The following is a 27,461-nucleotide window of genomic DNA, read 5'->3' on the forward strand; positions in this document are numbered from 1 at the left end:
GCGAATATGCTACATATGAAAACATGGGGGCTTTCATGCAATTTCTTGTTCGAACAGGTTGTTTGCCTGATTCAACTGTTGCTGGAGTATTTGGAGCTCGCGATTGAGGTGCAAGATTTTCGCATCTTTGTGCTCGAGCGCCGCGCGAATTCGCTGATCCAAAAGATCCATCTCTTTCACCTGGAATCGCAAGCAAGCACTCTAAGCACGCAGCGAATCAATATCCCGGAAGAACTACTCGAACCTTTTGAGCTTTGTACTCCTGGAACTCGGAACTTAGCTGGAGCTTCTCTTCTTTGATCTTCGATCCTTCCTTCTCCATGGATGACTCTGGAAAATGTGAAAGCATCAGTTTCTCTACTTGGTTTGCTGAATCGTAGAAACTCACTCAAGGATTCTAGCTCGCACTCGTGTGACTCGGTGACGCTTTGGATTTTGATGTTCCATTGCTTCTCCTGGAAGAGTAAAGCTATGAAGAAAACTGATCAACGTTTTAAAAGCTTCAGTGAGACCTGTTCGCGGTACATGCGACGAAACTCGTCCTTGGCCGATCTCGATTCCAGCTCCAAAAGCATGATCCGCTCCCTCAGCTGGGAGTTCTCGTCCATTACTCGCTTGAGCTGTTCTTCGATAACTTTCTTGGCCACGCTTTTCTGAAAAGAAGATACAAGTTATTCCCAAGATTTTGTGAGCAAGAGAGAAGTTGATTCACCTCATCGTTGTTTCGTTCCAAGCGAGAAATGGTGGAATCGTAGCTGGCTATAAGATCACGCTCACGCTGGAGCTGCTCCACCTCGAGATCTTTATATCTACTTCTTAGTTTCTCTTGCTCGTCCAAGAAATCCTGCGAGAAAGCTAAGACACACAAATTGAGAGCCGAAGAACACGAAGAACGGAAGGAAAATACCTGCTCAGCAGCAGATACACGCTCGCAGAATTGACATTCCATCCTTCGTACGTTCTCTTTAAGAAGGTAAAAGTTGTCCTCTCCTTTCTTGATCTTCTTCTCGCATTTCGCCCTGAAAACCTCAAGGTGCTTGGATCGCTCCAGCACCCGGCCCTGGAGCCTCAAAAACTCCTCCTGCCTCGCCTGCATTGCAAGTGGAAATCACGCCAAGCCACACACCAACAGAGAGGAGAGAATGCTCTCACACCTCCTCGAGAAGATCAAACTGGAGCTGCAGTAGCTGCATCGAGGCGCTGGGAGGCGCGGCCGCCGGCATTGGAAGAGCCAGGCGCGGCGAAGCTTTAGCTCTCACCTGGGATTTCAGCTCCTGGATGGAGCATTTGAGCTCCTGGTAGCGCTGCGCGTCCACCATTAAGACAGTTACCCTAAAATTCCAACGGTTATACTTTTAAAGGAATTTGGTAAAATTTGACGAAGTAAATTACATTTTTTAAATGACTTTTTACATTTTTATTAATAAATATTTGATTACTTTACAAATATTTCTTGGTGATTAAAAAAAAATATAAAAACAAAATATACTACCGAAATTGACATATATATAATTTTACATGTCAAAAAAAAGAAAAAAACATAACTCACTCCATCGATCTTCCTTGCTGGTTAGGATCGTATGCGTCGGCGGCGGGGTTGTGCCTTCCATACGTGGGTTTTATCATCTCTACATTGCGCTGCTCCACGCTTGGGCTGTACTCCGGGAGCTTTGGACTCAAGAGCGTGTCGTTGGGGAGAGTGAAAACGTTTGGAACCTTTTCGATGTTTCTCATGTATCTGGCTGTTGATCTTACGTGCCTGGCGCCACCCTCGTTTTCTAGCTCGATTTCGGCAATTGGCGGCGGTGGCGGGCTTTCACGGTGGTGGTGGTGGAAGGTCTCCTGACCGTCGTTTGATCCCGCGTGTGAGCTTCCTTCTTTTGCTCGGTGTTTCGCAACTTTCTTCCAGTGGTGGAGGGATTCCACGACGTTGTCTTGGAAGATCGCCTTCTTGTAGTTAGATCCCATCTGGAAAACCGTAGAAAAGATTGAGGTTTTGTTTCTCTTCGTCTCCGTAAAGAGAGAGTACCTGAGTGACAAGAGCGTAGAGTGGCAAGGTGCTGTAGCTACAAAGAACTTGGACCAAGAATCTAGCAAAGTTACCGAGTATGAAAACAAAGTTCGTGAAACAACTCTAGAAACTTTACCCCGTGATGACACGAATGTAAGCAAATGATTTCTTGCTCATAAAGCATGAATCCCATCCGAATTGCCACTGGAATCACTCACACCCCGAGCGTTGAACAATGTCTTGAGAAAAAAACAGGACTTACCCAGATCCAGAAGAAAGTTGCGAGCTCGAAAGCATCTTGGAAGAGGATGAAGTGGATCAAATGCATCATCAACTGTGGCCTTCTAAACCAAAAGAGTGAATCGCGCGGTCTCAGATGAACACCATCCAAAGGTCCCGAGAGTCCCGAGTTTTCGAGAGCGAGCTGGGCGATAATTCGCTGGAGTTTAGCTCCGACAATCAACACCATCTGGATCAAGGAAAAAAAAAATCAGTCTTTTAAGATTTACTGGAGCTTCCATCCATGGAGAGGATCTTACCACTATCGGAAGAAACGACATCCAAAAGTATAAGTTGGATCCATCGACGTTGAAGAGCATGAAGAGAACAACGAAGACCCAGAACAAAGGACTGCATCGTTCATCATGTAAACAACTTCAGTTTACGATCAAAAAGTGTCAAATGCTTACCTTATTCCCACGATTTCCTTGAACTCGTCCTCCATCGATCGAATCATGTAGCTGTGAAAATCATATTTTGGTCCCGTGGAGTGTTTCTGCGAGGCAAGTCAGTGTGATTTAGTTTGAAGATCTTCCAAGAGTTTTACTAGGCTCGTTCAACTTACAGTGACGAATCCCAGCCTCAGCGCGAGGTAATCCGGGCGAGTAACAGACTGCCCGAACTGGCGGAAGAAACAAATCTGCGCAGTCACGCGAATAACTTAGATCCTGACGAAGTTTTGGAAACTAGCTACGAAGGATATAATATGCTCACCACCCAGATGATGACGGGATTGCGACTACCAGGTGTTGATGCGTGGTGTTGGACGAAAGTCGATTGCCTTTTCATTGTCAAGTTCCTGCAAAATTCTGGGTGGCAAAAACAGAAGGAGAAGTTTGTAAGCCTTTGTGATCACTCTCGGTCGGTCAAAACAAGAATTACCTGCCATGTTTTGCTGGTTGTCGACATGACTATGGGCTTCGTCTTCCCAGCGCCTCCAGCTATAAACCTGCTCGCGAGAATTCAAAGAGATTTAGAAGTTTCTGATGAGATCATGCAATTTCTCTGTCAAAGCGTTTTGGAACACCAACCTTGACAACTGCGAGAAGCATGGTGAGACACGAGTAGAAGACGTGTGTGCATCCCATCACGAAGAGAAAACGGTGCAGCTGCTCGAGGCCAAGAAAAGAGATGAATGGCTCTTTTCCCTGTAGCAAGGAAGAACTAAGCACAAAAACCAACAAGAAAAAAATGTTCTTGGGATCGTACCTCTGCGCAGGAGTTCCCTGCGCCAGCCAATGATCGTCGTGGCAACCCGACTTGATCCATAAAGTACTCGGACAATTTCCTGTTGATAAGAAAGTGCTCGGGTTCAGTGGTTCCTGCAGCTTCTGCTGCGCTGCAAGGCATGAGATGCCCATCGAAGAAGGTCGTCCTGACACAGACTTTGCTGATCGATTCCGCCGTGACAGTGATGAGCAGAGATATGAATCCCAGCAGCATAAGCTCTGGCACAAATCCAAGTTTTTAGTGTCTCTTCAGAGGGAAAAATCCTTCTTTTACCTTCTTTCATCTTCTCTAGAGCCTCGTAAAGAGGCTTTCTCTTTGTCTTTGACAGCCACTATGAAACGAACACAAAAGTAAATAAATCGGGGCTAGAGCTTATCCTGAAAGAGCAGAGAGAGAGACTTACATGGCCAAGGTAGTGAAGAGTTCTCTCGCCAATTAGCGAGACAACCACAAACATCGTGCAAATGACCGCCACAGCCCATGTCGGAGTTTGCTCTAGTGTTCTTCCCGCTGGAGCACCGCCTGCCATATCTCTAGATCGATTTCTAGCTATCCAACCATACAATTAGGAGTGTAGTCCCGGCAAAGCTCAACGTTGCTTCCCGACACTCGTGTTCTTCGCTTGTTCTTCTTCACAATCCCAATTTCTAAAGTTGAAACTACTTATATCGAGGCCCCTTCGTCGGCGAATCCATGGACTCTGCTCAAGCGTGATGCGCGTATGATGGGGTCAGTATTTCCCCCGAAAGAACGCGTAAGAAGACCAAACCTTTTTGCAAAGACTCTAGCAAACCTCTACCGCTTTGCTGTGATCGCAGACAAAAGGAAAAGAGTGAAGCGCATTGAATGCACAAGAACTCTCTCTCACTGGTGTTAAGGCTTTGACGTAAAAATCGTAAAAAATGATTTTTAGTCCAGTCCAGTAAGGGAGCTTCACTGCAAATGGGAGGAAAAGTTCCTCGCGATCTGGCTTTCTTCGTTTTTAATCTGTGGTCAGCGAAGAAAAGCGTGCCTTCCTCGCAGTCAATAGTTCTCTTTCTATGTGATCGACGATGATGTTCTATCGATCTTCAATTAGTTTCAATTAACTTAGCCGAAAAAAAAAGTCCCAAAAAAAATTAAAACTTGGAGTTCTTTGGTTGCTTGTCAACTGTTATGAGATGCCAGTCACGGGAAAAAAACAGAGCAGCCATCGTGGAGAATTTCATCTCCATATCCGTGGAAATAAAATTGTGTCTGAATCCATCCATCGTTTTCTTACAGAAATCCGCTTTACCGAAACGTCATCCCCCTTTTTTCTTTACTGGCGTTAAGTTCTAATTTGATGCTTCTTTGCAAACCCTAGGCCGCGCGTGGAGCGAGGAGGACGCCGATCTGGGGGCGCCATCGCGGCATCGCGCTGGGCAGCGCATTTTTCTTCCAGGTATGTCGCGGCGGATTTCCGGCGGGGGGATCTGTAGCGCTAGAGATCTCTCCCCGGAGCTACATTGGTGTGGAAATCAAGCAGGAGGGATTTCGTAGCTAGGAGCTGAGACGATCCTTCCTCTGGGAGAGAGCTGGGGGTTTTGGGGGATTTGATGGTCGCTGTAGGTGGAGATGAGTTGAGGAGGATGGCACAGAAGAGGTTGCGAGCTTGGTGCCACAGCTCCGTGTTTATAATTTTTTGGCCGCGAGGGAGACCGCAAAAGGGCTTCCAGGAAAGATGTTTTTTGGGAGGAACAGTTTCTTATCGTCCCAGGAGGAACAGCCACGAACAGAGAATGGAGAGCGAATTGGTCACGGGCCCTCTCGATCAAGCACAGGGAGCCGGTCGGATGGATCGGCACATCTAGACGTGTCCGACCCTTCGTTCGAATCTTTCAGGGAGTTAGTTTCTGGAAGCGCTCTCCAGAGCGAAGTTTTCGGAGCTCCAGGATCCATGCAGAGTGAGAATGCTCCGGCCACAGCTCGCTCTCGGCTTTTCTCGGTGATTTCTTCCAAAGGACTACAAGCTCACGATCGCCATCCTTCTTCTTCCTCGGGTGCTGGTGGTCCTCCTCCAGCAGCTCGCACTGATGCAAGGAAGGAAAGAGTAGTATACGTCGACAATCCTGGCAGGACTAATGAAAACTTCGAGTTCTCCGGGAACAAGGTCCGCACCAGCAAATATACGCTTATCTCGTTCCTTCCCAGGAATCTGTTTGAGCAGTTTCATCGGGTTGCCTACATCTACTTTCTCCTGATAGTGATACTCAACCAGATTCCTCAGCTCGCGGTTTTTGGGAGGTTGGCTTCGCTGTTTCCTCTCCTCTTCGTGCTGGTTGTGACGGCTATCAAGGACGGTTACGAGGACTGGGGTCGTCACAGGTCGGACAGGGAAGAAAACAACAGGCTGTCTTGGGTGTTCCAGAATGGCCGGTTTGAGCCAAAGAGGTGGAAGAAAATTGAAGCCGGGGAAGTAGTGAAGATTTTCCAGGACGAGTCCATTCCGTGTGATATAGTTTTACTGGGAACGAGCGATGCAAACGGAGTAGCTTACGTCCAGACCATCAATTTAGACGGAGAGACGAACTTAAAGACGAGATATGCGCGGCAGGAGAGTGCAAGCAAGCATCCGGGCCTGGCTCCCATCACCGGCAAAGTCGTCTGCGAGCCTCCAAACAGGAATATCTACGACTTTGTGGCGTACTTGGAGATCGATGACACTCAAGCTCCGCTCGGGCCAAACAACATCATACTCCGCGGGTGTGTGCTCAAAAACACCGCATGGATCGTGGGAGTTGTGGTTTATGCGGGAAAGGAGACGAAGGCAATGCTCAACAGCTCTGGTGCGCAGTCCAAACGAAGCAGGCTGGAGCAGCATATGAACAAGGAAACACTGTGGCTCTCGTTTTTCTTGCTGATCATCTGTATTGCCGGCGGTGTTGGGATGGGAAAATGGGTTCACGATCACGACAGCGATCTAAACAACTTTCCTTACTACAAGAAGCGTGACACAGCGGACAAGAAGTTCATGTATTATGGACCTTTAGGAGAGGGGGTGTTTGCTTTTCTCAGCTTCATCATCATGTTCCAGATCATGATCCCGATTTCCTTGTACATCTCCATGGAGCTTGTTCGTCTCGGCCAGAGTTACTTCATGGTGAGAGACGTTGAGATGTTTCACGCGCCGTCAAACTCGAGACTCCAGTGCCGAGCTCTAAACATCAACGAAGACTTGGGACAGGTGAAATACATATTCTCAGATAAAACTGGCACACTAACCGAGAATAAGATGGAATTCCACTCAGCCAGCATTGGAGGGGTTGATTATAGCAACGTTCTTGCAGCTAAAATTTCTGGTACTTCTGATTCCTCGGATGGCATGCAAGTCGAAGGTAACTCTTTTTTCTGTTTAAGGTATTTGTTTCATGTTTATGATCGTTTCTATGTTTGTGTTGTAGGTAGCCATCTCAAGCCTGGCGTTCGTCTTGACCCCAACTTATTAGAACTTCTTCAAACGGAGGTCACGTCCTCGGAAGCAACTTTTGTTCACCGTTACATGCTGGTGCTTGCGGCCTGCAATACAGTGGTTCCGACTCGCCACAGTGGACCGCTGCAATATCAGGCTGAATCTCCAGACGAGCAGGCTTTAGTTTTTGCGGCGTCTGCTTACGGCTATACACTTTTAGACCGAACTACTTCAACGATAGTACTGGATGTTCTTGGAGAGCAGAAAAGGTGACAAGTCTTCGTGCTGAAATGTTTGCTCTAACACTCAGTTACGTGGAACCATTTGCTGCAGCTACAAAATTGTAGGAATTCACGAGTTCGACAGTGTACGCAAGCGCATGTCGATCGTTGTGGAGTGCCCCGATAACACGTACAAGCTGCTAGTGAAAGGAGCGGACACAGCAGTGATGGATATCATTGCCAGGCCATCCGAGCAAGTAGAGTCAGGCTCAGGTTCCCTTGCAGACGGTCATTTGCAAGCAGGGGTGCTGTTTGCAACACAGAGGCACTTGGACTTCTATTCTACGCAAGGATTGCGCACTTTGGTCGTTGCTTTCAAGGATTTGGAGCAGCCCGAGTTTGAAGAGTGGCACGAAAAGTACAAGATAGCTAGCACGGCACTGGTGGACAGGGTGAAGTTGCTCCGAGAGGCGGCTAGTTTAATAGAAAGAAATCTGGCCTTGCTGGGAGCTACTGCAATTGAGGACAGGTTGCAAGATGGAGTACCCGAAACAATCTCGTCCCTGCGAAATTCGGGCATCAAAGTTTGGGTCTTGACAGGAGACAAGCAGGAGACTGCGATTTCTATTGGCTTTTCTTGCGCTCTTCTCACTCCGGACATGGAAAAAGTAATTGTCAACGCTAACACGAAAGAGCTCTGCGTCGAGAAACTCAAAGCCGCTATCAGAGAGCATGGGATTGCTGAGACCAAGGACGTGCACATTGGAGAGAAGAACTTGAAGGCTGTTAAAGGTGATTCTACCCGCAAGAAACAACTGGCTCTTATTATCGATGGGAACAGTCTCGTGCACGCTCTTTCGCCGGACGTAGAAGAACTCGTAAGTGATATTCTCTTTTTTAAGTTTCTTTTACCTTAAACATTTTCTCGGTGTGTTTTCTCGCAGCTCTTTGACTTAGCCGTAGCATGCAGAATCGTTATTTGCTGTCGCGTCGCGCCGCTGCAAAAAGCCGGGATTGTCTCGTTGATGAAACGAAGAACAAAGGACATGACTCTCGCTATTGGAGATGGTGAGTGATTTTTTTTCTTTTTGACTTTTGTGGCCTAGAAGTGGTTTTCATTTCCCGAAGTTGTGCTCAGGAGCCAATGATGTCTCCATGATACAGACAGCAGATGTTGGAATTGGATTGAGTGGCCAGGAAGGTCGGCAAGCAGTCATGGCATCTGACTTTGCATTGGGCCAGTTTCGATTCTTGAAACGGCTTCTCCTCGTCCACGGTCACTGGAACTACCAGCGTCTCGCGTATATGGTGCTCTACAACTTTTACAGGAATGCCGTGTTCGTGATGATGCTCTTCTGGTAAGCTCACTCTCGTTTTTCTTCTCACTTTTCTTCCTTTATCGTTGACATCTGCCTATAGGTACATTTTGCACACAGCCTTCTCCGCACAGACAGCGCTTTTCGACTGGAACTTGATGTTCTACTCGCTGATATACACCTCCGTGCCAACGATCGTCGTCGGGATTCTAGACAAGGACTTGAGTCACAAAACTCTACTCGGACTTCCTCCACTCTACGGTGTCGGACAGAGAAACGAGAGCTACAACTCGGTGCTCTTCTGGGCGACGATGCTGGACACGCTGTGGCAGAGCTTGGTTCTCTTCTACGTACCGTTTTTTACGTTCCAGGGAACGACCATCGATATCTGGGGGATGGGCTGCTTATGGGCCGCAGCAGTGGTGGTGTTGGTCAACTTACACCTCGCTATGGACGTCCTACACTGGACTTGGATCACTCACGCGGCGATCTGGGGATCCATCGTCGTCTCCTTTGCGTGTTTCTTCGTGCTGGACGCCTTGACAGACAAAGGATTCATCGCACACTACAGGTACTCACTCACTCTTTAGTTTTCCTTGTTTTGATCTCTAGTGGTGTTCTTCTCTCGCAGAGTTATGTTTCATATGGCATCGACTGCGGTGTTTTGGCTAAACATCTTACTCGTAATCGTCGTCGCGTTGCTTCCCCGATTCTGTGCAAAGGTACTGATGCAAAAGTTTTGGCCGTCTGACCTTCACATTGCTAGGGAGCTCGAGCTAAAAAATCGAGCCGCCATTTCGGAGTTTGTGAAATCGTCCGCCCCTTCTCCCAGAATGGTGGAGCTCGACGATGTTCCTTACTCTGACAAAGAGAGTAAAGAAGACGAATAGAAAGGCAACTTTGCATAAAAATTCTTAGATCTGGACCGTCGGCTCAAAACGAATTTGGACCGTCGGTTTCCTGGCATATTCGTCAGGATTTTTGGGATGAGCCCTAAACCCTGGCGCGCGGAATGGTCCAGTGTTTGTATTCCTCTTCCGCCGCTGCCGCCCCCAATCTCTGCTTCTCTTTGCGATGCTCGCGTTGGATCTTCAGCAGAAGCGCCAAATCGGCCGCGGCGAGGAGGAATTCCGCCGCATTCACCAGTGTAAGAGCAGAGAAGGAGAACGATCGCGATGGGAGGACGTTTGTGGTGACGACGCCGCTGTATTACGTGAATGCGGCGCCACATATGGGCAGCGCCTATCCCACCATCGCCGCGGACGCATTCGCGAGGTTCCAGGTATGGATTTTGCGGCATATGCCCAGGCTGGGTATAACTTTTGGGTGGTTTTAGAGGCTCCAAGGAAGGAATGTCGTGTTTGTGACCGGCACGGACGAGCACGGCGAGAAGATTGCCACTGCTGCCGCTGCGAAAGGCCGGAAACCAAAGGAACATTGCGATTTGATTGCTAACGAGTACGCAAGTCTTTGGAAGGATGTAAATTTTCTAACTTGCATCCTTGCATCCATTTAGCTTTCTTTTCTTCGACTCGCTTAACTCCTTTTCTCTGCGTTTCAGCTCAATATATCTTACGACAAGTTCATTCGTACCACAGACGAAGCCCACGAGCGCGCGGTGGAACAGTTTTACAAAAGAGTTTATGACAAAGAGGATATCTACTGTGCCAACTATGAGGGACTATACTGTGTAAATTGCGAGGAGTATAAGGTACAAAGTTCTGATAGCTATTCTGCCTTTGAGAACAGCTGCGATGGAATTGCAGGATGCCAAGGATTTGATCGAAGAACACTGCTGTCCTATCCACAGAAAGCCTTGCGTAGAGCGCAAGGAGAAAAATTACTTCTTTGCTCTATCGAAGTATCAGTCACGACTGGAGGAGCTCTTGTCTACCAGGCCTGCCTTTGTGAGGCCTCCATTTCGGATGAATGAGGTACTTGGAGGAACAATTAGTGGCTTCTTGGAAATCTTACACCCCACTGTTTAGTTCTACAGGTGTTGGGATGGGTGAAGGAAGGTCTTCACGACTTTTCTATCTCCAGGGAAGCCGTAGAATGGGGAATCCCTGTACCGACGGACAAGAAGCAGACCATTTACGTGTGGTTCGATGCACTACTCGGGTATTTCGCATGTTTTCTACGTGTAGATATGGTGAACATTGATTGTGCGCGCAGGTATATTTCAGCTCTACTCGATGGAAAAGAAGTGACACCTGAAAATGCAGCCGCTTCTGGCTGGCCAGCTTCAGTTCATATCATTGGAAAGGTTCGTTCGAGTAGCCGGTTTATTTCTCCTAAAGTTTTTTCTTTTTCTTCCAACTTTGACAGGACATATTACGCTTTCATGCCGTTTATTGGCCTGCAATGCTTTGGTCAGCGGGGTTTGCAATACCAGAAACAGTGTTCGGCCATGGATTTCTCACAAAGGTATCCATGGGTTCTTTTTTTTTTTTTTGTTGACTCGTTATTGTGCTTTCCAGGATGGCTTGAAGATGGGAAAGTCTCTAGGCAACACAATCGAGCCACAGGAGCTGGTCTCGAGATTTGGAGTTGATTCTGTGAGATACTTCTTTCTGAACGAGATGGAATTTGGCAGAGACGGCGATTATTCAGAGGAGCGGTTTATAACCATCGTGAATGCACATCTAGCCAACACAATCGGTATATATTTTCACAAAGTCTTCTCTGACCCACACATCCATCGTTGTGCAGGAAATCTTCTCAACAGAACGCTTGGTCTTTTGAAAAAGAACTGTGCGTCAACAATATCAGTCGACTCGGAGTCCATCCCGGAAGAAAATCCCGTGCGGGTATTTGCTGAGGCAGCTGTAAGCTTACAGATTCTTGCTGCGCATAGTCATGAGCAATTTTTGTTTCTGATCAACAGGTTGCACGCGCGAAGAGACGCTACTCTGAGCTTCATTTCTCGTCGGCCTGTGAGGCTCTACTATCCTTAGCGAACACGGGAAACGCTTACTTGGAAGAGCGCGCTCCATGGACGGGCTTCAAACAAAAAGCAACTCCAGCAGCGGAGGCAGCGGCAAAGGTTCGTGCTAAAAACATCTATCAAACATCGTTGCTCACCACATAGCTTTCCCAGGACTTGGCCGTGATCTTGGAGTCCGTGAGAATTCTCTCGGTGGCACTCTCGCCAGTGGTACCAGATCTTTGCAAAAGAATGTGGCTACAGCTCGGTTATCAAGACGAGCATTTCAACCAAATCTCTTGGGTATGTCGCTACTAGAATTTTTTGCTTCCAAAACTTATGGATTTTTCTTCTTTTACTCCCAGGACGATACAAGATGGGGTGGTCTCAAAGCTGGCCAGCTCGTCGCTACTCCATCGCCAGTATTCCCAAAGATCGAAGCCGAAGTGGCCGATAGTAGCCTCGCAAAGGCTGCCGTCTAGATTGTAAGCTGAATATCCTCTCGAGCAGAATATTCTCTTGCGGCTCTTAAGCAGAATATCCGCCTTTATATCCGTTTATTATCTGCGGCGCAGGTTAGGGTTTTTGTGTTCTTCCCAGGGTCTTCGCGATGAACGACTACAATGTCGCCGGCATGCCCGCGCGCCCCAAGGCTGCGCAGAACCGGGCCACTGTCCAGCAGCTCAAACTGGTAAGTCTCGTCTCGCCTCTTCTCTTTGATCGGCTTCTCAGCCCTTTTCTTTCAGATCGGCCAGAGCCATCCCACCGGATTGACTGCGAATCTTTTGAAGCTCTTCGAGCCGCGGCCTCCTCTCGAGTACAAGCCGCCGCCGGAGAAGCGGAATCTTCCACCGTATCATGGTAAGAAAGGATTGCTCGTGGGACTGGTTTCTTAAGCTCTACCAGGTATTTCACAATTTGTCCAACACTTTGCGGAGCCGGGTGATCCGGAGTACAGTCCTCCAATTGTGAAAGCTGAAACTCCGGTATGACAATCGGAGTCTCTTTTTTCCTTGTTTCTAAACTTGTGATTTTCAGTCTCAAAGACGAGCAAGGATCCATAGCGTTCGTCTGGAGAAGGGGGCGGAGAAGGCAACTGAGGATCTGGAAAAATGTGAGTCGTCATGGATTCTCATCTTTCGATGCTCATTTTGTTTCTTTCAGATGACCCTCAAACCGATTCCAACATTGAGGGCGATCCATACAAAACACTATTTGTCGCGAGGATTGTAAGTTTCTTTTCTCCTCTATGTCCTGGCAAGGCTTCATCTTGTCCTTTGTTCTTTTTTTTTTCTTTCCATAGAGTTACGAGACAACGGAACACAAAATTAAAAGGGAGTTTGAGGCATATGGTCCAATAAAAAGGGTAGGTATCCAACTGTGGTGGTCAAGGAGCTTACAACTCCTCGACTGTGGTAAGATATCCTGTTGTGAGTTCACTCTTATCCTTACCATTTTCCCGTTTATTTTTCTCATCACATTTTAGCTGCATCGAAAGCACATACTTGTCTAAGCTGCAGATATGTTTCCATGGCTTTCTTCTACTCCACTGCATGAGTTTTGTTTCTGAAGACTGAGAAGTAAGTGTGTTCATCAGGTATAAGCCCTTTTCTTCTTTTTTCTTTTACTTCATCGGATTGACAAATATCCAAGACTTGGAGCGCATGTTTGTTTGTTTGCAGATTAGCAACACACCGAAATTATCTGGCTAGAACAAGAGTCTAGACAGGCAATCTCAAACCTTTTCCTAGTTTAGAGTCAGCCATGCTAGTTTGCTTTCGCCCCTGGTAAGAGGGTTTTACTGGTAAGCCAACAAAGTTTGAAACTCGTTACTCTCGACGCGTATCTTATGTCTTTGAAGCTGGGCACGGCGAGTGAGGCTTAATGCCTTCATGTCTGCCGTGTGGAATAGCGTGCATTTTAATAGTCCGCTTGGTTTGTGCTCTTCAGAGCGCGAGAATCGTCTTACTTAATGCTCTTTTCGTTCTCCAGGTTCGCCTTGTCCATGACAAGGACAGTAATAAGCCTCGCGGGTATGCTTTCATCGAGTACTTCCATACACGCGACATGAAAGGTACGTGGTTTCCTTTTGCAAGCTTTGCTGATATGAATTTGTTTGTTCTGCTTGTAGCTGCTTACAAACAAGCCGATGGACGGAAAATTGATAACCGGAGAGTTTTAGTTGATGTCGAGCGTGGTCGGACGGTGCCGAACTGGAGACCCCGGAGGCTTGGCGGTGGTCTGGGGTCTACTCGTGTCGGTGGCGACGAAGTGAATCAAAAGTACTCCGGCCGGTATGCTCCTATCTCTTTCGTTTGTGCTCTTGAAAATCCTTTTTTTTTTCCTCAGAGAACCACAAGTAGGGGGCGCTAGAACTGAGGAGAAGCCCAGGGACGAGAGAAGCCCGGACGAAAGGTTTGTGTTTCCTTTGTGTATAGTTTTGAGCTGTCTAAAAGTTTTTTCATTTTGCAGAGACCGAGAAAGAGATCGCGATCGAGAGAGAGACCGTGATAGAGATCACAAAGATCGAGACAGGCCGAGAGACCGGGAGAGGCACCGAGAGAGGGACCGAGACCGGGATAGGGAGCCCCGTGGAGATAGAGAAAGAAGCCGTGGAAGAGAGAGGGACCGAGAAAGAGGAGGCCGCCGAGATCATCACGAACGAGGGGAGCGCGAGAGAGACCGAGAGCGTGATAGAGATCGAGAGCGCGATAGAGGCTACGAGCGAGAGAGAGACAAAGATCGCGATAGAAGTGAGAAGTCTCGTTCTAGAGAGCCTATGGAGATGGACTAGAATACGTTTATCTATTTGTCCTTGTATACTTTCTTTCAACGGCTTTAGTTTGATTTACTTGCGAAGATTCTATGAAAGATTCTTTAGGGTTTATGGGAGGTAATGCTGGTGGTGGAGGATGATCGACCGTGGCGGCAACTGCTTCTCGGCTGGATTATGAGCGATTGAAGCGTAGGAGGTGCCGGATTAGCTAGGATGATCGTCGCCAGTATCTGGCAGCAGGCAATCTACTACACCGCGAATAATCTCTTGCCGGACGCGGCGTGTGTGCTGAATCGCAAGCGTCAGCAGTGGCGGAGCGCGAATTTCCAGCGATGGAGCGCCAAATCGAGCGGATTGAGAGCAATCCCGGTGACGGACAAGGCTTCTTGGATAGAGGTACATGAATTTCTTCTTGCGCTAGAGTCGGATTCACGATAAAGCTTACAGGAGGAGGAGGAAGTCCAGGAATTCTCCCTCGGGCCACTATCGGGCGATCTTGCGGAGATAGAAGCCTTCTGTCGAATCCAGCGCCTTGCCGAGCAGCTCCACAGGACCGTGATGGAATCTCTACGTCGGTTAGAGAGCGCCGACGAGAACGTTGGTGCTCGAGGTGTGTTTAGTTCGTCCTTGGAGGAGAAAGTGGTGGCTGGGCTGGGGTGCATTGGAGCTACTCTCCATCAGGGAAGGCTGGACATTCTAGGTGGCTACTCGAACGAGGAGGAAGAAAGGCTTCCTCGCCTCGCTCGGTTTCGATCCAAGCTTAGAGGGTGTTGCTCGTCGTTACGTACCTCTCTCCAGTCCTTGTTACCGGCGAAAGGAGACCAGAATCTAGCGGTTTACAGGATCTTACACAGGCTGACCAACGTTTGCCTCGACGCTGGGTTTCCTCGTCCCGATGGAGCACCGTGCTATGGACACATTCCAAACTTCGCGACTGTCAAGCTCCAGAAAGGTGACGAGAATTTGGTGGAGTTTTGGAGGGGTGGGAACATCAATGAGGAAGGCTTGGAGTGGTTGCTACAGCGGGAGTTTAAGACGATTGTGGATTTGAGAGATGAAGATCCTCAGAACGAACTGGCCGAAGCAGCGCTCATGAAAGCCGAAGCGTCTGGGAGAATAAGGCGAGTAAGAATTCCCGTGTCAGTGCAGACAGCGCCGACGATGGAACAAGTGCGCGAGTTTGCGGATATCGTCTCGGATGCTGCGAATCGGCCGGTTTTCCTGCAAAGCTATGCCGGCGTGGTGAGAGCATCAGCGATGGTATCCAGGTGGCGGGAGTTTGTGCTTCGTGGAGGCTTGGATCGTAACTGTAGCGAGCCGATGTGCACAGTCGAAGACATATTTCTGGAGGAGACACCTGACAAAGCCTCTGAAAGCTCCAAGGTTGCAGCCAACATGTTAAGAACAACGAGTCCCTTCGAGGCTCAAATGCCGGGGCCGGATGTCTTCTCTCGCATGTCTATGGCAAGATTTTTCAAGAGGAAACGTACGCTGCCAGGCTCCGCCCGGCGGCAAAGAAGGACTATCTACTCTCGTTTGGATCCAGACGAGAACGCACAAAATGGACGCTTCAATGCCAAGGTTGAGGTGCCTAGCAAACCATCTGGAGGTAGCACGAATGGACGAGCTGGTGGCCGAGCAAAGGAAGAAGATGATAACGGCGCTGTCCAAGGTGATATGTGCGCTTCGAAAACCGGTGTCGTCAGGCTCCAGTCGAGGAAGAAGGCCGAGATGTATCTCGTGAGAACAGATGGTTATAGTTGCACCAGGGAGAGAGTGACGGAGTCGACGCTGGCATTCACGCATCCCAGTACACAACAGCAGATGCTCATGTGGAAGACTGCACCAAAAACGGTTTTGTTGCTAAAGAAGCTGGGAGAGGAGCTCATGGAAGAGGCGAAACAGGTGAGAGCTTGGTATGTCTCTGGTTACGATGACTTAGTTTTCGTGGTTTCTCTGTGACCAGGTGGCTTCGTTTCTGTACAATCACGAAGGCATGAATGTTATGGTTGAACCTGACGTACACGATCGATTTGCCAGATTTCCGGGTTTCGGATTCATCCAGACTTTCTACAATCACGATATTGGGTGATTTCTTCTCAGACGATTTATTATTGTCTGTTTTTTCTGTTTTAGTCTGTTTCTTGGCTAAAATCTTTTTGTTTTTGACTTGGCAGCGAGCTCCATGAAAGAGTTGATTTTGTGGTGTGCCTCGGTGGAGATGGAGTCATCTTGCATGCATCCAATTTGTTTAGGAGTGCTGTTCCTCCCGTGGTTTCTTTCAATCTTGGCTCCCTCGGATTCTTAACTGCTCATCCCGTAAGTGTTCGTTCTTGCTGATTGCAAAGGTTCTAACACAAGCCCATGCTTTTAGTTTGAGGACTTCAAACAAGACTTACGCGCGGTCATACACGGAAATAGAATAGAAGGGGTGTATGTTACTTTGCGTATGCGCTTGAGGTGTGAAATCGTCAGAGATGGACAACCGGTTTCAGGGAAGGTCTTTGAAGTTCTTAATGAAGTTGTCGTGGACAGAGGATCGAATCCTTATCTCTGCAAGATCGAATGTTACGAAAGGAACCGGCTCATCACAAAGGTAAGCTTTTTTTCCGTGGACAATGGAGGTTTTGTGACAACTCTCTTCACAGGTTCAAGCGGACGGGGTGTTAGTAGCCACACCGACTGGTAGCACAGCTTACTCCACTGCTGCTGGAGGATCAATGGTTAGTAATAGATTGGTTTGAAAACTTTATCTAACTGGCTTATTCTATGATCTCAGGTTCATCCGAATGTGCCTTGTATGCTGTTCACGCCCATCTGTCCTCATTCGTTATCGTTTCGTCCAGTGATCCTACCCGACTCTGCTATTCTTGAACTGAAGGTACGCTAACTTTTCTGTTCACTTCTGGACTTTTGGCGTGGTTCATGCACCCTCGCTTGAGTTTCGTGACGCCCTGAGACTAGCTAGAGCTATGGCACCATTACAGTTTTTACTTTGCAGGTTCCCAGTGACTCAAGAAGCAATGCTTGGGTCTCGTTTGACGGGAAAAAGAGGCAGCAGCTCACCAAAGGCGATTTGGTGCGAATTCATATGGGCAGGAATCCAATGCCTACAGTTAACAAATCCGACCAGACGTCCGATTGGTTTCGGAGCCTAGACAGATGCTTTAACTGGAGTGCTCGTAAAGAACAGATGGCTCTACTTCACTGACTAACAGGTTATTCATTGTAGGTTGCCTAAAGATACATGTCTTTCTTGCATGAAGTTTGTGTTTTCATCATCATATTGACGCTTGTTCTAACTGTTGCTGCTTTCACAGGTTCCAGAAGACGCGAGGAGCTCGGCATTTGTTTCTTTCGACGGGAAGCGAAAGCATCCCCTCAAAATGGGTGAATCCATCCGAATCAGCATGAGCAAGCATCCCATGTCGACGGTAAATAAGCGGGATCAAACAGATGATTGGTTTGCCAGTTTGTCTCGATGCTTTGGCTGGAACCAACGAGCCGAGCAAAAGTCGATCACAGGTGCACACGCCAGGATTTGTTTTCCCATAAACTAGTGCTCTTCTTTCGCAGGTTAACGACGTAGCTAAGTTGGCACTGCTGGGACATGAAAAAAAGCGTAAACTCCAAATTTAAGTGTTCGCCACCTTCGCCCCGACGATGATGCCGCATTGGTGAAGTAGACCTCCTTGCGGATCAGGCTGAAGAAAATATGCGCAGCCGGGCGCGGTCGGTACCATGGGCTTACTCATGTTAATAAACCACTAATGATAATTCAACCACTAGAATGATCTTTTCTTGATCAGGTATATACTTATATATTAAGTTATTGTGATTAAAACATGTCACTAATTTCTATACATATAGAATACAGTTATTAACCACATATCGATATATTCGATCCAACTTGGATATACATGATAGATTTTAAGAGCTTTTTGAGTTAGTGTAAAATAATTATCTACAAATATGCACTTGAAAATCTTATATAAATATAACTTGTCTGGCAAATTGGCGATGCAGTTGTTTAAGCATAAGTCTTGATTGCCATAGGTTTGAATCACAAAGCTATTGAAGTCATCTGAAAGAGTTGCCTATAGAGGCAAGGTTTTGCTTGTTTAAGATTATATACATCACAAAAACAAATTGCCTAATTCCATCATTGTTATTAAATGATAAATTTCATTATCAATCAAACATTAATAATTTAGTAAGAAAGGTAAGTGGCTGGTACCACCAGACTGAACGTTTGCCGCTGCTAATTTCGTTGAATATCCTCCTAGCATATCGATTCCTGCAACAGCTCCCTCCCCATTTGTCACGGCTCTTGCCATTTCTTTGACATTGTTTATGTATTGTTTATATATTTCCTTTTTGTCGCTTGATATTTAGTCAAATTGCAAGAATATTTGTATTATTTTATTGGAAACACGTGTTGCATACAGCCTAGCTATATTTTAGCATGATAATATTATTACCAATTGTTTTTAATAGAAAAATTATGTTTATTCATATCCTTCTATTTCTTTGGATTTTTCAAGAGTAGAAAAACTATATTAGATACATTTATAATTATATTTATATTATTTTATTGAAAGTACAGACTTATCTTATATAATCTAATGTTAACATGTGAAAACCCGGCAAGAAAAAACATGAATTTGTGGTTTCTAGAGTTTATTATGCACAAAAACATAAATTAAATTATATATTGATTTTTATAAATTTAATTTTGTGATTAATATAGGTTTGCTGAAGTTGCTGAATAAACTTTTATTGAAAGTTTCCCAAAAAAGTTTTTAAACTTATCAAATGTATCAGGCTATCCAGAATAAATATTGAGTTTCACTTCAAATCATTTGTTATTCAATTGTGTTGGTAACTTTCTTATGTAGCTTGAATTGTGAAAATTATCTATTGAATTTTGAAATATTGAAAAAAAATTATAATATGAAATACGTATTGTGGCCAGAACAAAATGGCAAAAGCTAGGGCCCTGTAGAATTAGACTTTTCCCTAGTAGAAAGATATGGTGATGATTGCTATCAGAAAAAAGCCAATAATAGTTGCAGTTGGGCTAAAAACATGTAAAAATGATCCATATAATACATAAATCTTCTATAAGCTCTTCACCATCGGTACCTTGGAATCAACAGACCTCATCTCCTTCAATGACATGTGGAGGAACATTCATCACAATCTTTGATTAACTTCCAAGGAGATAAGCACAAAGTGGCAGAAGAGGTGTTCAAGCAGGGAATTATAGAAACACCTGGCTGTCGTAGGTTTGAATTTGAAGAGTATCACAAAGCTATTGTGAAATCTGAGAGAGTTGCCGGTGGGGGCAAGGTTTTACTTGTTTAAGATATATATAGACACATATTATATTTTGGTTTCATCCTTTGTAGCTCTGTAGGAGTAGAGGAAGTAAGTTACAAAGTTACAAATGCAATAGCTAATGCTTTTCTCTTGCATTTTGAAACTTAGCACGACAATCATCTAATTGTCCATCCAAAAAAGAGTGTTTCTACTCTGCTGGCGGCGCCTCTTCACCCTCGCCTTCTACCTTCACAGGCTCTGGCGGCTTAGGAATGGGAGGAAGATCACGCCTTTCCGGTCCGAGCCCTTCGAATTCCTTCATCACAGGTGGTGGTAATGGTGGGACGTAGTGTCTCAGCTTCCTTCCCCAGCCGATGTAGACGTTGCTAAAGCCAGTCGGAGTCACCACTGTGAAAGCACCAGGCCAGAGTATAGACCGCAACCCGATCACCTGGTGCTTGAGGTTCTTGTGAGTCGAGCTGGTTATAAACGACCACTGCTTCCATCCTTCCATCAGCTCGGCGTCCGTGTCCACCGAAGTTAGCCGCTCCGGGATCACTTCGGTCTCCTCGGGACTGGGAGGCTTCTCTTCTTTCTCCTCGCCGCCACCTTCTTCGCCCTCTTCCTCCTTTTTCTCGGGAACGTAGAGAGTCGTCCGGCCTTGCAGGTTGAGGTACTGGTTCTTGTGTACCCAGTTTTCCAGTGTTTTCAGCTCGGCAAATCCTAGCGGGGCGTATTCCTCACTCTTTTCAAGGTTCCCACCGCCGGCTCCTCCCTCTTCAGCCTCAGCAACCTTCGCAACGAGGACCAAACCATCAGAGGTAAAACAGGTAGAAAGAAACTCCAACCTTGTAAAATCCTTTGATAGCAAGTTCTGTTGTGGCTGATATTCTTGCGATCTGTGCTCTCAGATAGTTCTCCTCGAGTCCAGGGAACACTGGAAACGCCGAAACTTCAGCCTGGATGCGTCACGGCGGAGTTTTCTCAAGAGCTCATGAAATCCAAGTAAGCAAATTTGCGAACTCTACAATATACCTTCAAGTCTCCAGTCAAGAACTTTTTTATCTGCCTCGCGGTCTTGATTTGCAGCGGTGTCACGTCTGGAAGCCTGTAAAACTCGGCGCCTGGCCGGCTACAAACCCAGTACGTGTGCGCATTCGGTCCAATTCCATTTTCTTTTGGAATCGCTTCAACGCCATAGGAAGGGAGCTTTGCAGCTTCTTCCGGAGGTACGGGTTTACTAGTTGTCTCAAACACGTAGTAGTTGCTGCCAGATAAAAACTTCGCATCAACAGTTGGATAGAAAAGCGAGTGGAAATTCTTACCTCTTGATCCCGAAGAACTTGCCGAAGAACCTCATCTTTAGCACCATCTTCGTGCTCGCGAGCTGTCTCATCGCCAAGACAACTTGGTAGTTCTCGGCTCGGCCCAGCCCCATTCCAACGGCCTCGAAGAAGATCGAGTCGTAGAGGTAATTCTCTGCGCTATAGGCAGGATCATTTTCTTCTTTCGTTTCTTCTTCGTCACCATTTTGTTCCTCGGATTCCAGGGGGGGAGGCTTTCGATCCGGGTGACTGGAAAATCGAAAAGAGAAGTTTCACTCCTTGGAATCAAGGGAAAAAAAAGAAGAAAAACTTTACCAAGGATTTTGGTTTTGTAGTTGCCCCGGGAAGGATACCTCTGGAGGCTGATGAACTGCTTGACGAACTTCTCCTTTGCGTGGAATTTCCACGAGCGTGGAACTTTGGGGCCTTCCTCTGGAATAAATCTGGTCTGTTTGAGAAGCAAACTCAACTCCAAGAGATCCACAGCGCTATCCGGCTTTGTGGCAACAAGCTGCGCAAAGATAGATAACATTTGAAACTTCAACGAATGCTTGCTTGCTTACGAATTGGATGAGTTGCGATAGATGCGAGAACACCGAATCGCCATTCGTGGTGGATTTCTTCTGCAAGAACGCGACGCATTGTTCCGTCGTCATGTTTCCCATCGCCAAGAACCCTAAGAAACAGTTTTCCCCTAAACCTCTTTATCCTCTTCCAGATCCAACGGCGGCAATTCCACGCGGCAAAAACCAACGGCCCAGATCCGACTAGACGAGCGAATATTTTTATTTTTGACGTGTAAGCGTGGGAGACAAGGAAGAGAACCGCGAAGAGAATCCATCGATAGATCGATCAATCCCTCTTCACACTGATCTGCTTGTTGGTCTTCTCCAGATCCACAAGGATGTGCGTGACGCGGTACGAGAACCAATAGAGCAGAATCGCGAAAACCCCAAGTATGCCATTGCGCTGGCTCTTCATCACCGATTTGGCGTAGTGCTCGCGATCCATCGCCGTGCAGCTCCCCGCCTGGCACTGGATCCTATTCTCATACTTCATGTAGACGTCGAGGAGGAGGAATCCTGCGAAGGGAAGAACCGCCAATAGAGGGCGGAGGATGCTGCTCGAGACGCCGATGATGCTACTCCGGAATTTCGCCGGCCATGGGAACGTCAAGAAGAGCAGCAGTAGCGACTCCGCGGCCACGACAATCATCAATCCCGCCCATTCCAGCGCCATCGAAGAAACCCTAGCTCTCACTCCAGCCAAGAACCCTAGATTTAAACAGCAGCAAGGATATACCTCGCTTTGCTAACGGTATCAAAGAGCGGACGGCCCGGATCGCGCCACGTGAAATCATTATCTTTTGTCAATGCGAGCTTCGCGAGGGAAAGAGAAAGAGAGAGAGATGCCAAGGTTTTCTTTCCTCCTCGTTTTCTCTGCGATGGTAATCGATTAGCGGCAATGGCGATGGCGATGGAGCGCCTGGGCACGCTCAACACGACGGCTCCCACAGGGTGCGTTGCCCTCTTCTCGGATGCCTCGATTAGGTCACGCAGGTCCTCCATCACCAAATCTTCGCGGTGTAGGGGAATTAGGCTAGAATGTGGCAGGCTGCGAATCGGGAGGAGGAATTTTCACGTAGTCAAGTGTGAGAGTGGTCCAGACGATGGAGAAAAGGATGGAAAGAATGGAAAATCGTCGGCTTCCACTGCTACTGAAGATGGAGAGGACGAGACCAAGCCAAGTTCTTCGTCACATCAACCGGTAAGCCTTCCAATCATTTTTTCTTTCGAAAGTTCCTGCTAGCTCGCTTGGCTGGTCTTAGAAGAATTTTCTTGTCGATGAGATTCTTTGCTCCTTTCGTTTTTCTTCTTTCTTCTTTGATCTTTGCGTTCTTTCTTTCTTTTTCAGTTTGCACCAGCTAGCGAGCTTCTTCTGAATGAATTTTCTTGTTTTGTGTGCATGCCATAGCCACAAAATGGCTTCCAACAAGCAGGGCCTAAGACTGTTCAGCTTGATGCCTTCAGATTCATGGAGCTGGTCGGTCCAGAGAAAGTCGATCCAGAAGACGTGAAGCTGCTCAAAGACAAGGTTTTTGGCTACACGACCTTCTGGGTGACGGGCCAGGAGCCTTTCGGAGTTCTTGGCGAAGGCATTCTCTTCCTCGGAAACCTTCGAGGACAGCGAGAAGAGGTCTTTGCGAAGCTCCAAAAGGGTGTCCGTGAGCTGATCGGCAACAAGTACGATCTCTTCATGGTTGAAGAGCCAAACTCTGAAGAACCAGATCCTCGGGGAGGTCCTCGAGTGAGTTTTCTACTGCTTAGGAAGGAGGCCTCGGATGCCGGACGGACGGGCCTCTGGCAGTACGTCGTCGCTGCGGTCCTCTTTTTTATCACGGCTGGTGCTTGTCTTCAGCTTGGATTTGCCACACAGGTACTTTTCATCTCTCCTGGAAGTTATTCATACCTTTTTTTTTTCTTCTTCTTTTTGCAGTTGCAGGTTTCAAAGCTTCCACCCGAGATAGTCCAGTACTTCACAAATCCTGAATCCACGGAGCCACCGGATTTAGATCTTCTAGTGCCTTATGTGGAGTCAGCTCTTCCGCTCGCATATGGAGTTTTTGGCGTGCAACTGTTTCATGTAAGCTCCTCGGAATCCGAGTTATCTGCTCTTTCTAATGTTTTTGTTTCAGGAGATTGGACATAGATTAGCTGCAGCACCTTTAGGTGTGAAGCTGGGAATTCCTTACTTCATTCCAAATATTACTCTTGGCAGCTTCGGTGCTATCACGCAGGTTAGCACCACAAAAAAAACTGAAAAATCCAGTGCTTGGAGAAGTAACCTTTTCTTTTCCTGCATCATGCAGTTCAAATCTATATGCCCAGACCGGAAAGCAAAATTTGACGTTTCCATGGCAGGCCCATTGGCTGGAGGATTTCTCTCGGTTGCAATGGTGGGAGTCGGCCTTTTGCTCTCGGCAAAAGGAGCGCCTGAAGGTACACTTGTGCAAGTTCCCAGTGTTGTCTTCCAAGGCTCTTTTCTCTTGGGACTCGTCGCCAGGGCCGCTCTAGGATACGAGTAAGCTTTTGGTCTTCGTAATCTGTGCGTTTGTTTTGATGAAGCTCTGTGTGGAATTTTCCAATGCAGTGTATTGCACGCGGGAACTGTTGCAGTGCATCCGCTGGTAATAGCTGGCTGGTAAGAGGATGTCACCATTGTCTTTGAAAAGCTCTTAGAAGTTCCGTGTGCTTGTTTCCTCCCAGGTGTGGGCTAACGACGACAGCATTCAACTTGCTTCCAGTGGGATGTATCGACGGAGGAAGAGCACTCCAGGTTTGTAATTCACTCAAAATCGAACTCTTGACCATGACTCTGAGTGAGTGCATACAGGCCGCATTCGGGAGTAAGGTGTTGAATATCACTGGCTTGATCACTTATGTGCTACTCGGACTGGGAGTGGTAATCATAGAAACGTTTAAGACTTTCTTTTCACTAAACTTTCACGCAGTTGGGAGGTCCACTGTCTTTGCCGTGGGGTTTGTACATTATCATCGTCCAGGTATGTCGGTTCTTTCGTTTCTTAGAGAGTTCTTACTGTGTGTTTTCTGATACAGAGATCGTCCGAGAAGGCCTGCCTCAACGACGTTACTGGTGTTGGCACTTGGAGGCAAATCGTCTATGCTGTGGCACTAGTGTTTGTCGTTTTGACGCTCTTGCCGTTGTGGGATGGCTTGGCCACCCAGCTTGGCATTGGCATTGGAACCCCAGACTCACTCGATCTATTTATGTGAAAGCTTCCAGGAGAAACGATGGTTTTTTTTTTCTTTCCATTTCGCGGCAGGAAACAATTTTTCTAACATTCGTTGACAGAGACCTGTGTGACGAGATTGTGGTACAAGAAAATGACGTGCTTGCAACTCTGGACCTGCCGATTTTGAACTCTTTTTTGGAAATCAAAACAATTTCCATTCCTATTGTCACCTTGTATGTTTTTCCATTGTTGTTTAGGAAAACATCCTCCTTTCAGAATTCTTGCCTTCATCAAAATAGCACTCTGCAACCTTTTCTGAATGTGAAAAGAGAAACCTTCCTTGGCTGAACTCTTATCCCATTATGTGGGCTGTAGGGCTGTTGGACACGAAAAACCCTTGCATCATGAATGTCCATGATAAAGTATGTGGAGCATGAGTGGTTTAAAGGAATGTTAGGACATTGTTAGAAACGTGGATATCACTCCTTAGCAGAATGTGTCTGAAACACTCGAGAGTATAAACTACTGCCATTGCCTCTTTTTCCACCTTGAGAAACTAGACTATTTGAACGAGTGAGAGGTGAAGTATCTTATGTGTGGAGGCTCAATTCGATCTTGATGTTTGGCAAAAGAGCATTGTTGAATCATCACATCTTTTGCTTCACTATTTCTTGATGAAGTTACACGCTAGAGATCTATCACATGCTGCCATAAGTCATGGAGGTTGTCCCTATGAACCTGGTAGATGCCATTAAGTTGCCAGACCACTAATTGAGAATCCCCACAAAGGAAACTTGTTAGATTTGGTGAGGGAGCTCCATTGCTGTGATTGCAGCCAAGTACTCTTGCATTATTAGCAATGTTGCTGGTAATATGGTGGCAATGTGAGTAACATTTTTGTCTTCTGCATCATGTATCCAAACACCAACCCCCACAACTTGGTTCTTGGGGCAGAATGCACCATCAAAGTAAGCTGTGAACTCAGGCATATCCTGGCCCTCAAATAAAGGGGTCAGGACCTTGGTTCACATTCAGTAAAAGTAGGGGATGTGAATGAGGTGGTGTCTCTCTTTGCTTCTTCCCTCATTGCATGCAGGATGTCCAATTGATGGTAGATCCTCAGTGTACACCTCATTCTTGGAATTGACAAAGATTTGAGCCCATTTTGTTGTCTTTGTAGCTAGTGGACTCATGTTTTCTGATCATCCACGTCCTGATTCACGTGCAGTGCATCTAGAGACTGGATCAGGGTTGTAGAAAGTGCAGTGGGAGTCTCCTCAAATGATGGAGTGATTGACAAAACAGTAGAAGAAGTTGCCACTGTTTTGGCTTCATCATTGCACTGCTCCAGCAAAGGTGGCGAGCCAGATGCACTGATTTCCCAAAGCTTATAAGGTTCTGAACCTGTGGTGGAGAAGTCTAGTGTAGTGGTGGTCCAGTCTGCATGAAAGAATCCACCATATTGCACTCGACCACCCTGATTTCTGATAGCAACTCATCTTCATTAAGCTTTAGGAAAAGAACCTTCAAAGCTTGATTGAGCTCAGAGTTGCAGGTGACAGCCACTTTAGATGAAGATAGAAGCAAGGACTTGCCATGACCATCAAGCAAAGTTGCTTTTTGAATGTTGTTAGTGATTGTTGACTTGTTTTTAGACCATGTTGTCATGCAAGTAGCTGTAATGTGCCATGGCCCATCCTAGAATGGAGTCCTTCAAGATTCTATATCCTAGCTACTAGAAATCCACCATAAGAAAATCGAGCATTGAAACCACTTCTTACACCAAGATCTTGACATTGTACTAAATGCTCACAGGAACCATTAAGTGATGGGCAAATGTTTTGAGGATGATGGTTGTGTTACTATCCATTTCCAAGCCATTAGAGTGTGCCAAGTCAAGAGAGATGATATTGCTCTAAAATCCTGAATCAAGTATCACTTGGAAGAGTTTTTTATCTGGACCTCTACAAAGAATGCCCCTGGATTGTGAGTAGTCTAAGTGTTGACTATTTGCACATCATGCTGAGATGCCATAGGGAAGCCTGTGGACCTTGCAAATGCCTCCAGCTGGGAGCCAAAACTAGGAATGCATCATGCAAGTTCACTAAGTGTTATCTTGACTGATGTACTAGCAAATTTGAAATTGTGGCCAAGGATGTGGGTGGATCACAAGTACTGAAACATGCGATCCACATGAGTAACTTGCACACCACAAGAGATGGTGAAGTTTTGAAATTGGTGCTAGATCCTATTTATCACTAATGTTTGGGGTAGAAAACTTTCTTGCACCTTCTAGTCATAGCAGGCATCTTATAGCCATTTTTAGCAATGTAAACTAGGTGTCTTCTTGTGGCTCAATAAAGGAGTGTTTTTTATTGCTTTCTACTCTAGTTATTACTGATATCTTGGTCTCTTGGCCTATTATAAGTGGTATGCTCTAAACTCCTCAAGTAGCTTTTCTTGCATTTATTGTTGGTGCTAAATGATCTCCTTATATCCCATAAGCTTTAGCAACACCTTCTTGATTGCTAGAGGAACTTTATCATCATTGGGCAGGGCTAGAGAAGAATGGCCCACAATAGTTTATAAGCTTTCTTTAATCACACTCTAGAGTCTTTATTGCAATGAATGCCTTACATTACATTTGAATATCTTGCTTAAGCATTTTATATTAAAGATTTCCTTTGAGGCCAAAGATGAACAAGGTGATGCTATGAGGCTCATTTGTGATGACTTTGTTTTGGACACACTCTTTCCCATAAAATCTAAATTGCATCACATACTCTAGCACAAATTTGCATACTCCTTACCAAAAAGTGAATAAATCTATGAGTAAGCGATTCACTAGTTGAAGTGACCTTAGAAAGATGC

At 46.4% G+C, this 27,461-nt stretch overlaps 8 protein-coding genes and 1 pseudogene across 14 annotated transcripts in view; 5 read left to right on the forward strand and 4 right to left on the reverse strand.

Annotated features, from left to right (window-relative positions):
* Positions 1–14: 14 nt before the first annotated feature.
* Positions 15–1,319, reverse strand: LOC112350225 (trichohyalin-like). The gene is made up of 7 exons (XM_024686058.1): positions 1,155–1,319; positions 908–1,090; positions 713–844; positions 513–653; positions 389–455; positions 245–330; positions 15–180 (listed from the first exon to the last, which is right to left on the reverse strand). The coding sequence occupies exons 1-7, from the start codon at positions 1,317–1,319 to the stop codon at positions 34–36; spliced, it is 921 nt and encodes a 306-aa protein (XP_024541826.1). The 3' UTR covers positions 15–33.
* Positions 1,320–1,473: 154 nt separating this feature from the next.
* LOC9646977 (MLO-like protein 14) lies at positions 1,474–4,416 on the reverse strand. Its single transcript, XM_002981135.2, has 13 exons — positions 3,924–4,416; positions 3,794–3,851; positions 3,500–3,738; positions 3,322–3,438; positions 3,173–3,239; positions 3,005–3,099; positions 2,856–2,930; positions 2,701–2,786; positions 2,551–2,641; positions 2,274–2,480; positions 2,148–2,215; positions 2,030–2,090; positions 1,474–1,968 (listed from the first exon to the last, which is right to left on the reverse strand). The coding sequence occupies exons 1-13, from the start codon at positions 4,047–4,049 to the stop codon at positions 1,546–1,548; spliced, it is 1,713 nt and encodes a 570-aa protein (XP_002981181.1). The 5' UTR covers positions 4,050–4,416; the 3' UTR covers positions 1,474–1,545.
* A 426-nt stretch (positions 4,417–4,842) lies between these two features.
* On the forward strand, positions 4,843–9,404 carry LOC9646978 (phospholipid-transporting ATPase 1). 2 transcript variants are annotated; one of them, XM_024685960.1, is made up of 8 exons: positions 4,843–6,876; positions 6,943–7,219; positions 7,284–8,049; positions 8,116–8,239; positions 8,310–8,529; positions 8,591–9,058; positions 9,119–9,209; positions 9,254–9,404. In XM_024685960.1, exons 1-8 carry the CDS (start codon positions 5,223–5,225, stop codon positions 9,350–9,352), a joined length of 3,699 nt encoding a protein of 1,232 aa, XP_024541728.1. In that variant the 5' UTR covers positions 4,843–5,222; the 3' UTR covers positions 9,353–9,404. The 2 variants fall into 2 exon arrangements, with proteins under 2 accessions (XP_024541728.1, XP_024541727.1); XM_024685959.1 differs by having other exon boundaries at positions 4,844–6,876; positions 9,119–9,404.
* A 5-nt stretch (positions 9,405–9,409) lies between these two features.
* Positions 9,410–11,973, forward strand: LOC9657948 (methionine--tRNA ligase, chloroplastic/mitochondrial). The gene is made up of 12 exons (XM_002980986.2): positions 9,410–9,769; positions 9,824–9,967; positions 10,049–10,198; positions 10,254–10,421; positions 10,484–10,608; positions 10,663–10,753; positions 10,816–10,914; positions 10,968–11,148; positions 11,200–11,315; positions 11,375–11,533; positions 11,588–11,716; positions 11,779–11,973. Exons 1-12 carry the CDS (start codon positions 9,500–9,502, stop codon positions 11,893–11,895), a joined length of 1,749 nt encoding a protein of 582 aa, XP_002981032.2. The 5' UTR covers positions 9,410–9,499; the 3' UTR covers positions 11,896–11,973.
* A 21-nt stretch (positions 11,974–11,994) lies between these two features.
* On the forward strand, positions 11,995–14,264 carry LOC9657949 (U1 small nuclear ribonucleoprotein 70 kDa). Its single transcript, XM_002980987.2, has 10 exons — positions 11,995–12,104; positions 12,160–12,274; positions 12,320–12,399; positions 12,452–12,527; positions 12,578–12,642; positions 12,717–12,779; positions 13,406–13,487; positions 13,545–13,707; positions 13,763–13,828; positions 13,886–14,264. Exons 1-10 carry the CDS (start codon positions 12,024–12,026, stop codon positions 14,205–14,207), a joined length of 1,113 nt encoding a protein of 370 aa, XP_002981033.2. The 5' UTR covers positions 11,995–12,023; the 3' UTR covers positions 14,208–14,264.
* A 62-nt stretch (positions 14,265–14,326) lies between these two features.
* On the forward strand, positions 14,327–18,009 carry LOC9657951 (probable NAD kinase 2, chloroplastic). Of its 3 annotated transcripts, none has more exons than XM_024685961.1 (9): positions 14,327–14,585; positions 14,637–16,094; positions 16,156–16,277; positions 16,367–16,508; positions 16,564–16,785; positions 16,838–16,912; positions 16,969–17,070; positions 17,510–17,714; positions 17,766–18,009. In XM_024685961.1, exons 1-9 carry the CDS (start codon positions 14,403–14,405, stop codon positions 17,768–17,770), a joined length of 2,514 nt encoding a protein of 837 aa, XP_024541729.1. In that variant the 5' UTR covers positions 14,327–14,402; the 3' UTR covers positions 17,771–18,009. The 3 variants fall into 3 exon arrangements, with proteins under 3 accessions (XP_024541729.1, XP_002981035.2, XP_024541731.1); XM_002980989.2 differs by lacking the exon at positions 17,766–18,009 and adding an exon at positions 17,191–17,407 and having other exon boundaries at positions 17,510–17,608; XM_024685963.1 differs by lacking the exon at positions 17,766–18,009 and adding an exon at positions 17,191–17,417 and having other exon boundaries at positions 17,510–17,603.
* Positions 18,010–19,635: 1,626 nt separating this feature from the next.
* LOC9657952 lies at positions 19,636–21,525 on the reverse strand (annotated as a pseudogene).
* Positions 21,526–21,604: 79 nt separating this feature from the next.
* LOC9646979 lies at positions 21,605–22,125 on the reverse strand. The gene has a single exon (XM_002981137.2). It carries the CDS (start codon positions 22,073–22,075, stop codon positions 21,689–21,691), a length of 387 nt encoding a protein of 128 aa, XP_002981183.1. The 5' UTR covers positions 22,076–22,125; the 3' UTR covers positions 21,605–21,688.
* A 79-nt stretch (positions 22,126–22,204) lies between these two features.
* The window catches only part of LOC9646980 (probable zinc metalloprotease EGY1, chloroplastic), a 39,472-nt gene continuing 34,215 nt past the window's right edge, over positions 22,205–27,461 (forward strand). The window contains exons 1-10 of one of the 4 annotated variants that reach the window (XM_024685967.1): positions 22,208–22,603; positions 22,853–23,272; positions 23,333–23,479; positions 23,532–23,633; positions 23,706–23,917; positions 23,987–24,037; positions 24,103–24,172; positions 24,230–24,298; positions 24,348–24,398; positions 24,454–24,666. In XM_024685967.1, coding sequence (XP_024541735.1) covers positions 22,301–22,603; positions 22,853–23,272; positions 23,333–23,479; positions 23,532–23,633; positions 23,706–23,917; positions 23,987–24,037; positions 24,103–24,172; positions 24,230–24,298; positions 24,348–24,398; positions 24,454–24,630 — 1,602 coding nt within the window. In that variant the 5' untranslated portion in view covers positions 22,208–22,300 and the 3' untranslated portion in view covers positions 24,631–24,666. Of the gene's footprint in view, positions 22,604–22,810; positions 23,273–23,332; positions 23,480–23,531; positions 23,634–23,705; positions 23,918–23,986; positions 24,038–24,102; positions 24,173–24,229; positions 24,299–24,347; positions 24,399–24,453; positions 24,667–27,461 lie in introns of those variants that run through there. The other 3 variants (XM_024685965.1, XM_024685968.1, XM_024685966.1) reach the window with 3 other exon arrangements.

Source organism: Selaginella moellendorffii, unplaced genomic scaffold (genome assembly GCF_000143415.4).
Source record: "Selaginella moellendorffii unplaced genomic scaffold, v1.0 SELMOscaffold_47, whole genome shotgun sequence".
NCBI lineage: Eukaryota > Viridiplantae > Streptophyta > Lycopodiopsida > Selaginellales > Selaginellaceae > Selaginella > Selaginella moellendorffii.

Coding starts and splice junctions, on each gene's coding strand:
- LOC112350225 (XM_024686058.1), bottom strand. CDS start 1,319: ATGGTGGACGCGCAGCGCTACCAGGAGCTCAAATGCTCCATCCAGGAG. Junction 845..907: donor GTGTATCTGCTGCTGAGCAG/GTATTTTCCTTC, acceptor GCTTTCTCGCAG/GATTTCTTGGACGAGCAAGA. Junction 181..244: donor AGGAGTACAAAGCTCAAAAG/GTTCGAGTAGTT, acceptor TTGCGATTCCAG/GTGAAAGAGATGGATCTTTT.
- LOC9646977 (XM_002981135.2), bottom strand. CDS start 4,049: ATGGCAGGCGGTGCTCCAGCGGGAAGAACACTAGAGCAAACTCCGACA. Junction 3,439..3,499: donor CAGGGAACTCCTGCGCAGAG/GTACGATCCCAA, acceptor TCCTTGCTACAG/GGAAAAGAGCCATTCATCTC. Junction 2,787..2,855: donor TGAGGCTGGGATTCGTCACT/GTAAGTTGAACG, acceptor CTTGCCTCGCAG/AAACACTCCACGGGACCAAA.
- LOC9646978 (XM_024685959.1), top strand. CDS start 5,223: ATGTTTTTTGGGAGGAACAGTTTCTTATCGTCCCAGGAGGAACAGCCA. Junction 8,530..8,590: donor TTCGTGATGATGCTCTTCTG/GTAAGCTCACTC, acceptor ATCTGCCTATAG/GTACATTTTGCACACAGCCT. Junction 9,059..9,118: donor GGATTCATCGCACACTACAG/GTACTCACTCAC, acceptor CTTCTCTCGCAG/AGTTATGTTTCATATGGCAT.
- LOC9657948 (XM_002980986.2), top strand. CDS start 9,500: ATGGTCCAGTGTTTGTATTCCTCTTCCGCCGCTGCCGCCCCCAATCTC. Junction 11,149..11,199: donor ACATCTAGCCAACACAATCG/GTATATATTTTC, acceptor ATCGTTGTGCAG/GAAATCTTCTCAACAGAACG. Junction 11,717..11,778: donor ATTTCAACCAAATCTCTTGG/GTATGTCGCTAC, acceptor TTTTACTCCCAG/GACGATACAAGATGGGGTGG.
- LOC9657949 (XM_002980987.2), top strand. CDS start 12,024: ATGAACGACTACAATGTCGCCGGCATGCCCGCGCGCCCCAAGGCTGCG. Junction 12,400..12,451: donor TTGTGAAAGCTGAAACTCCG/GTATGACAATCG, acceptor TGTGATTTTCAG/TCTCAAAGACGAGCAAGGAT. Junction 12,643..12,716: donor CACTATTTGTCGCGAGGATT/GTAAGTTTCTTT, acceptor TTCTTTCCATAG/AGTTACGAGACAACGGAACA.
- LOC9657951 (XM_024685961.1), top strand. CDS start 14,403: ATGATCGTCGCCAGTATCTGGCAGCAGGCAATCTACTACACCGCGAAT. Junction 14,586..14,636: donor ACAAGGCTTCTTGGATAGAG/GTACATGAATTT, acceptor TAAAGCTTACAG/GAGGAGGAGGAAGTCCAGGA. Junction 16,786..16,837: donor GGAACCGGCTCATCACAAAG/GTAAGCTTTTTT, acceptor CTCTCTTCACAG/GTTCAAGCGGACGGGGTGTT.
- LOC9646979 (XM_002981137.2), bottom strand. CDS start 22,075: ATGGCGCTGGAATGGGCGGGATTGATGATTGTCGTGGCCGCGGAGTCG.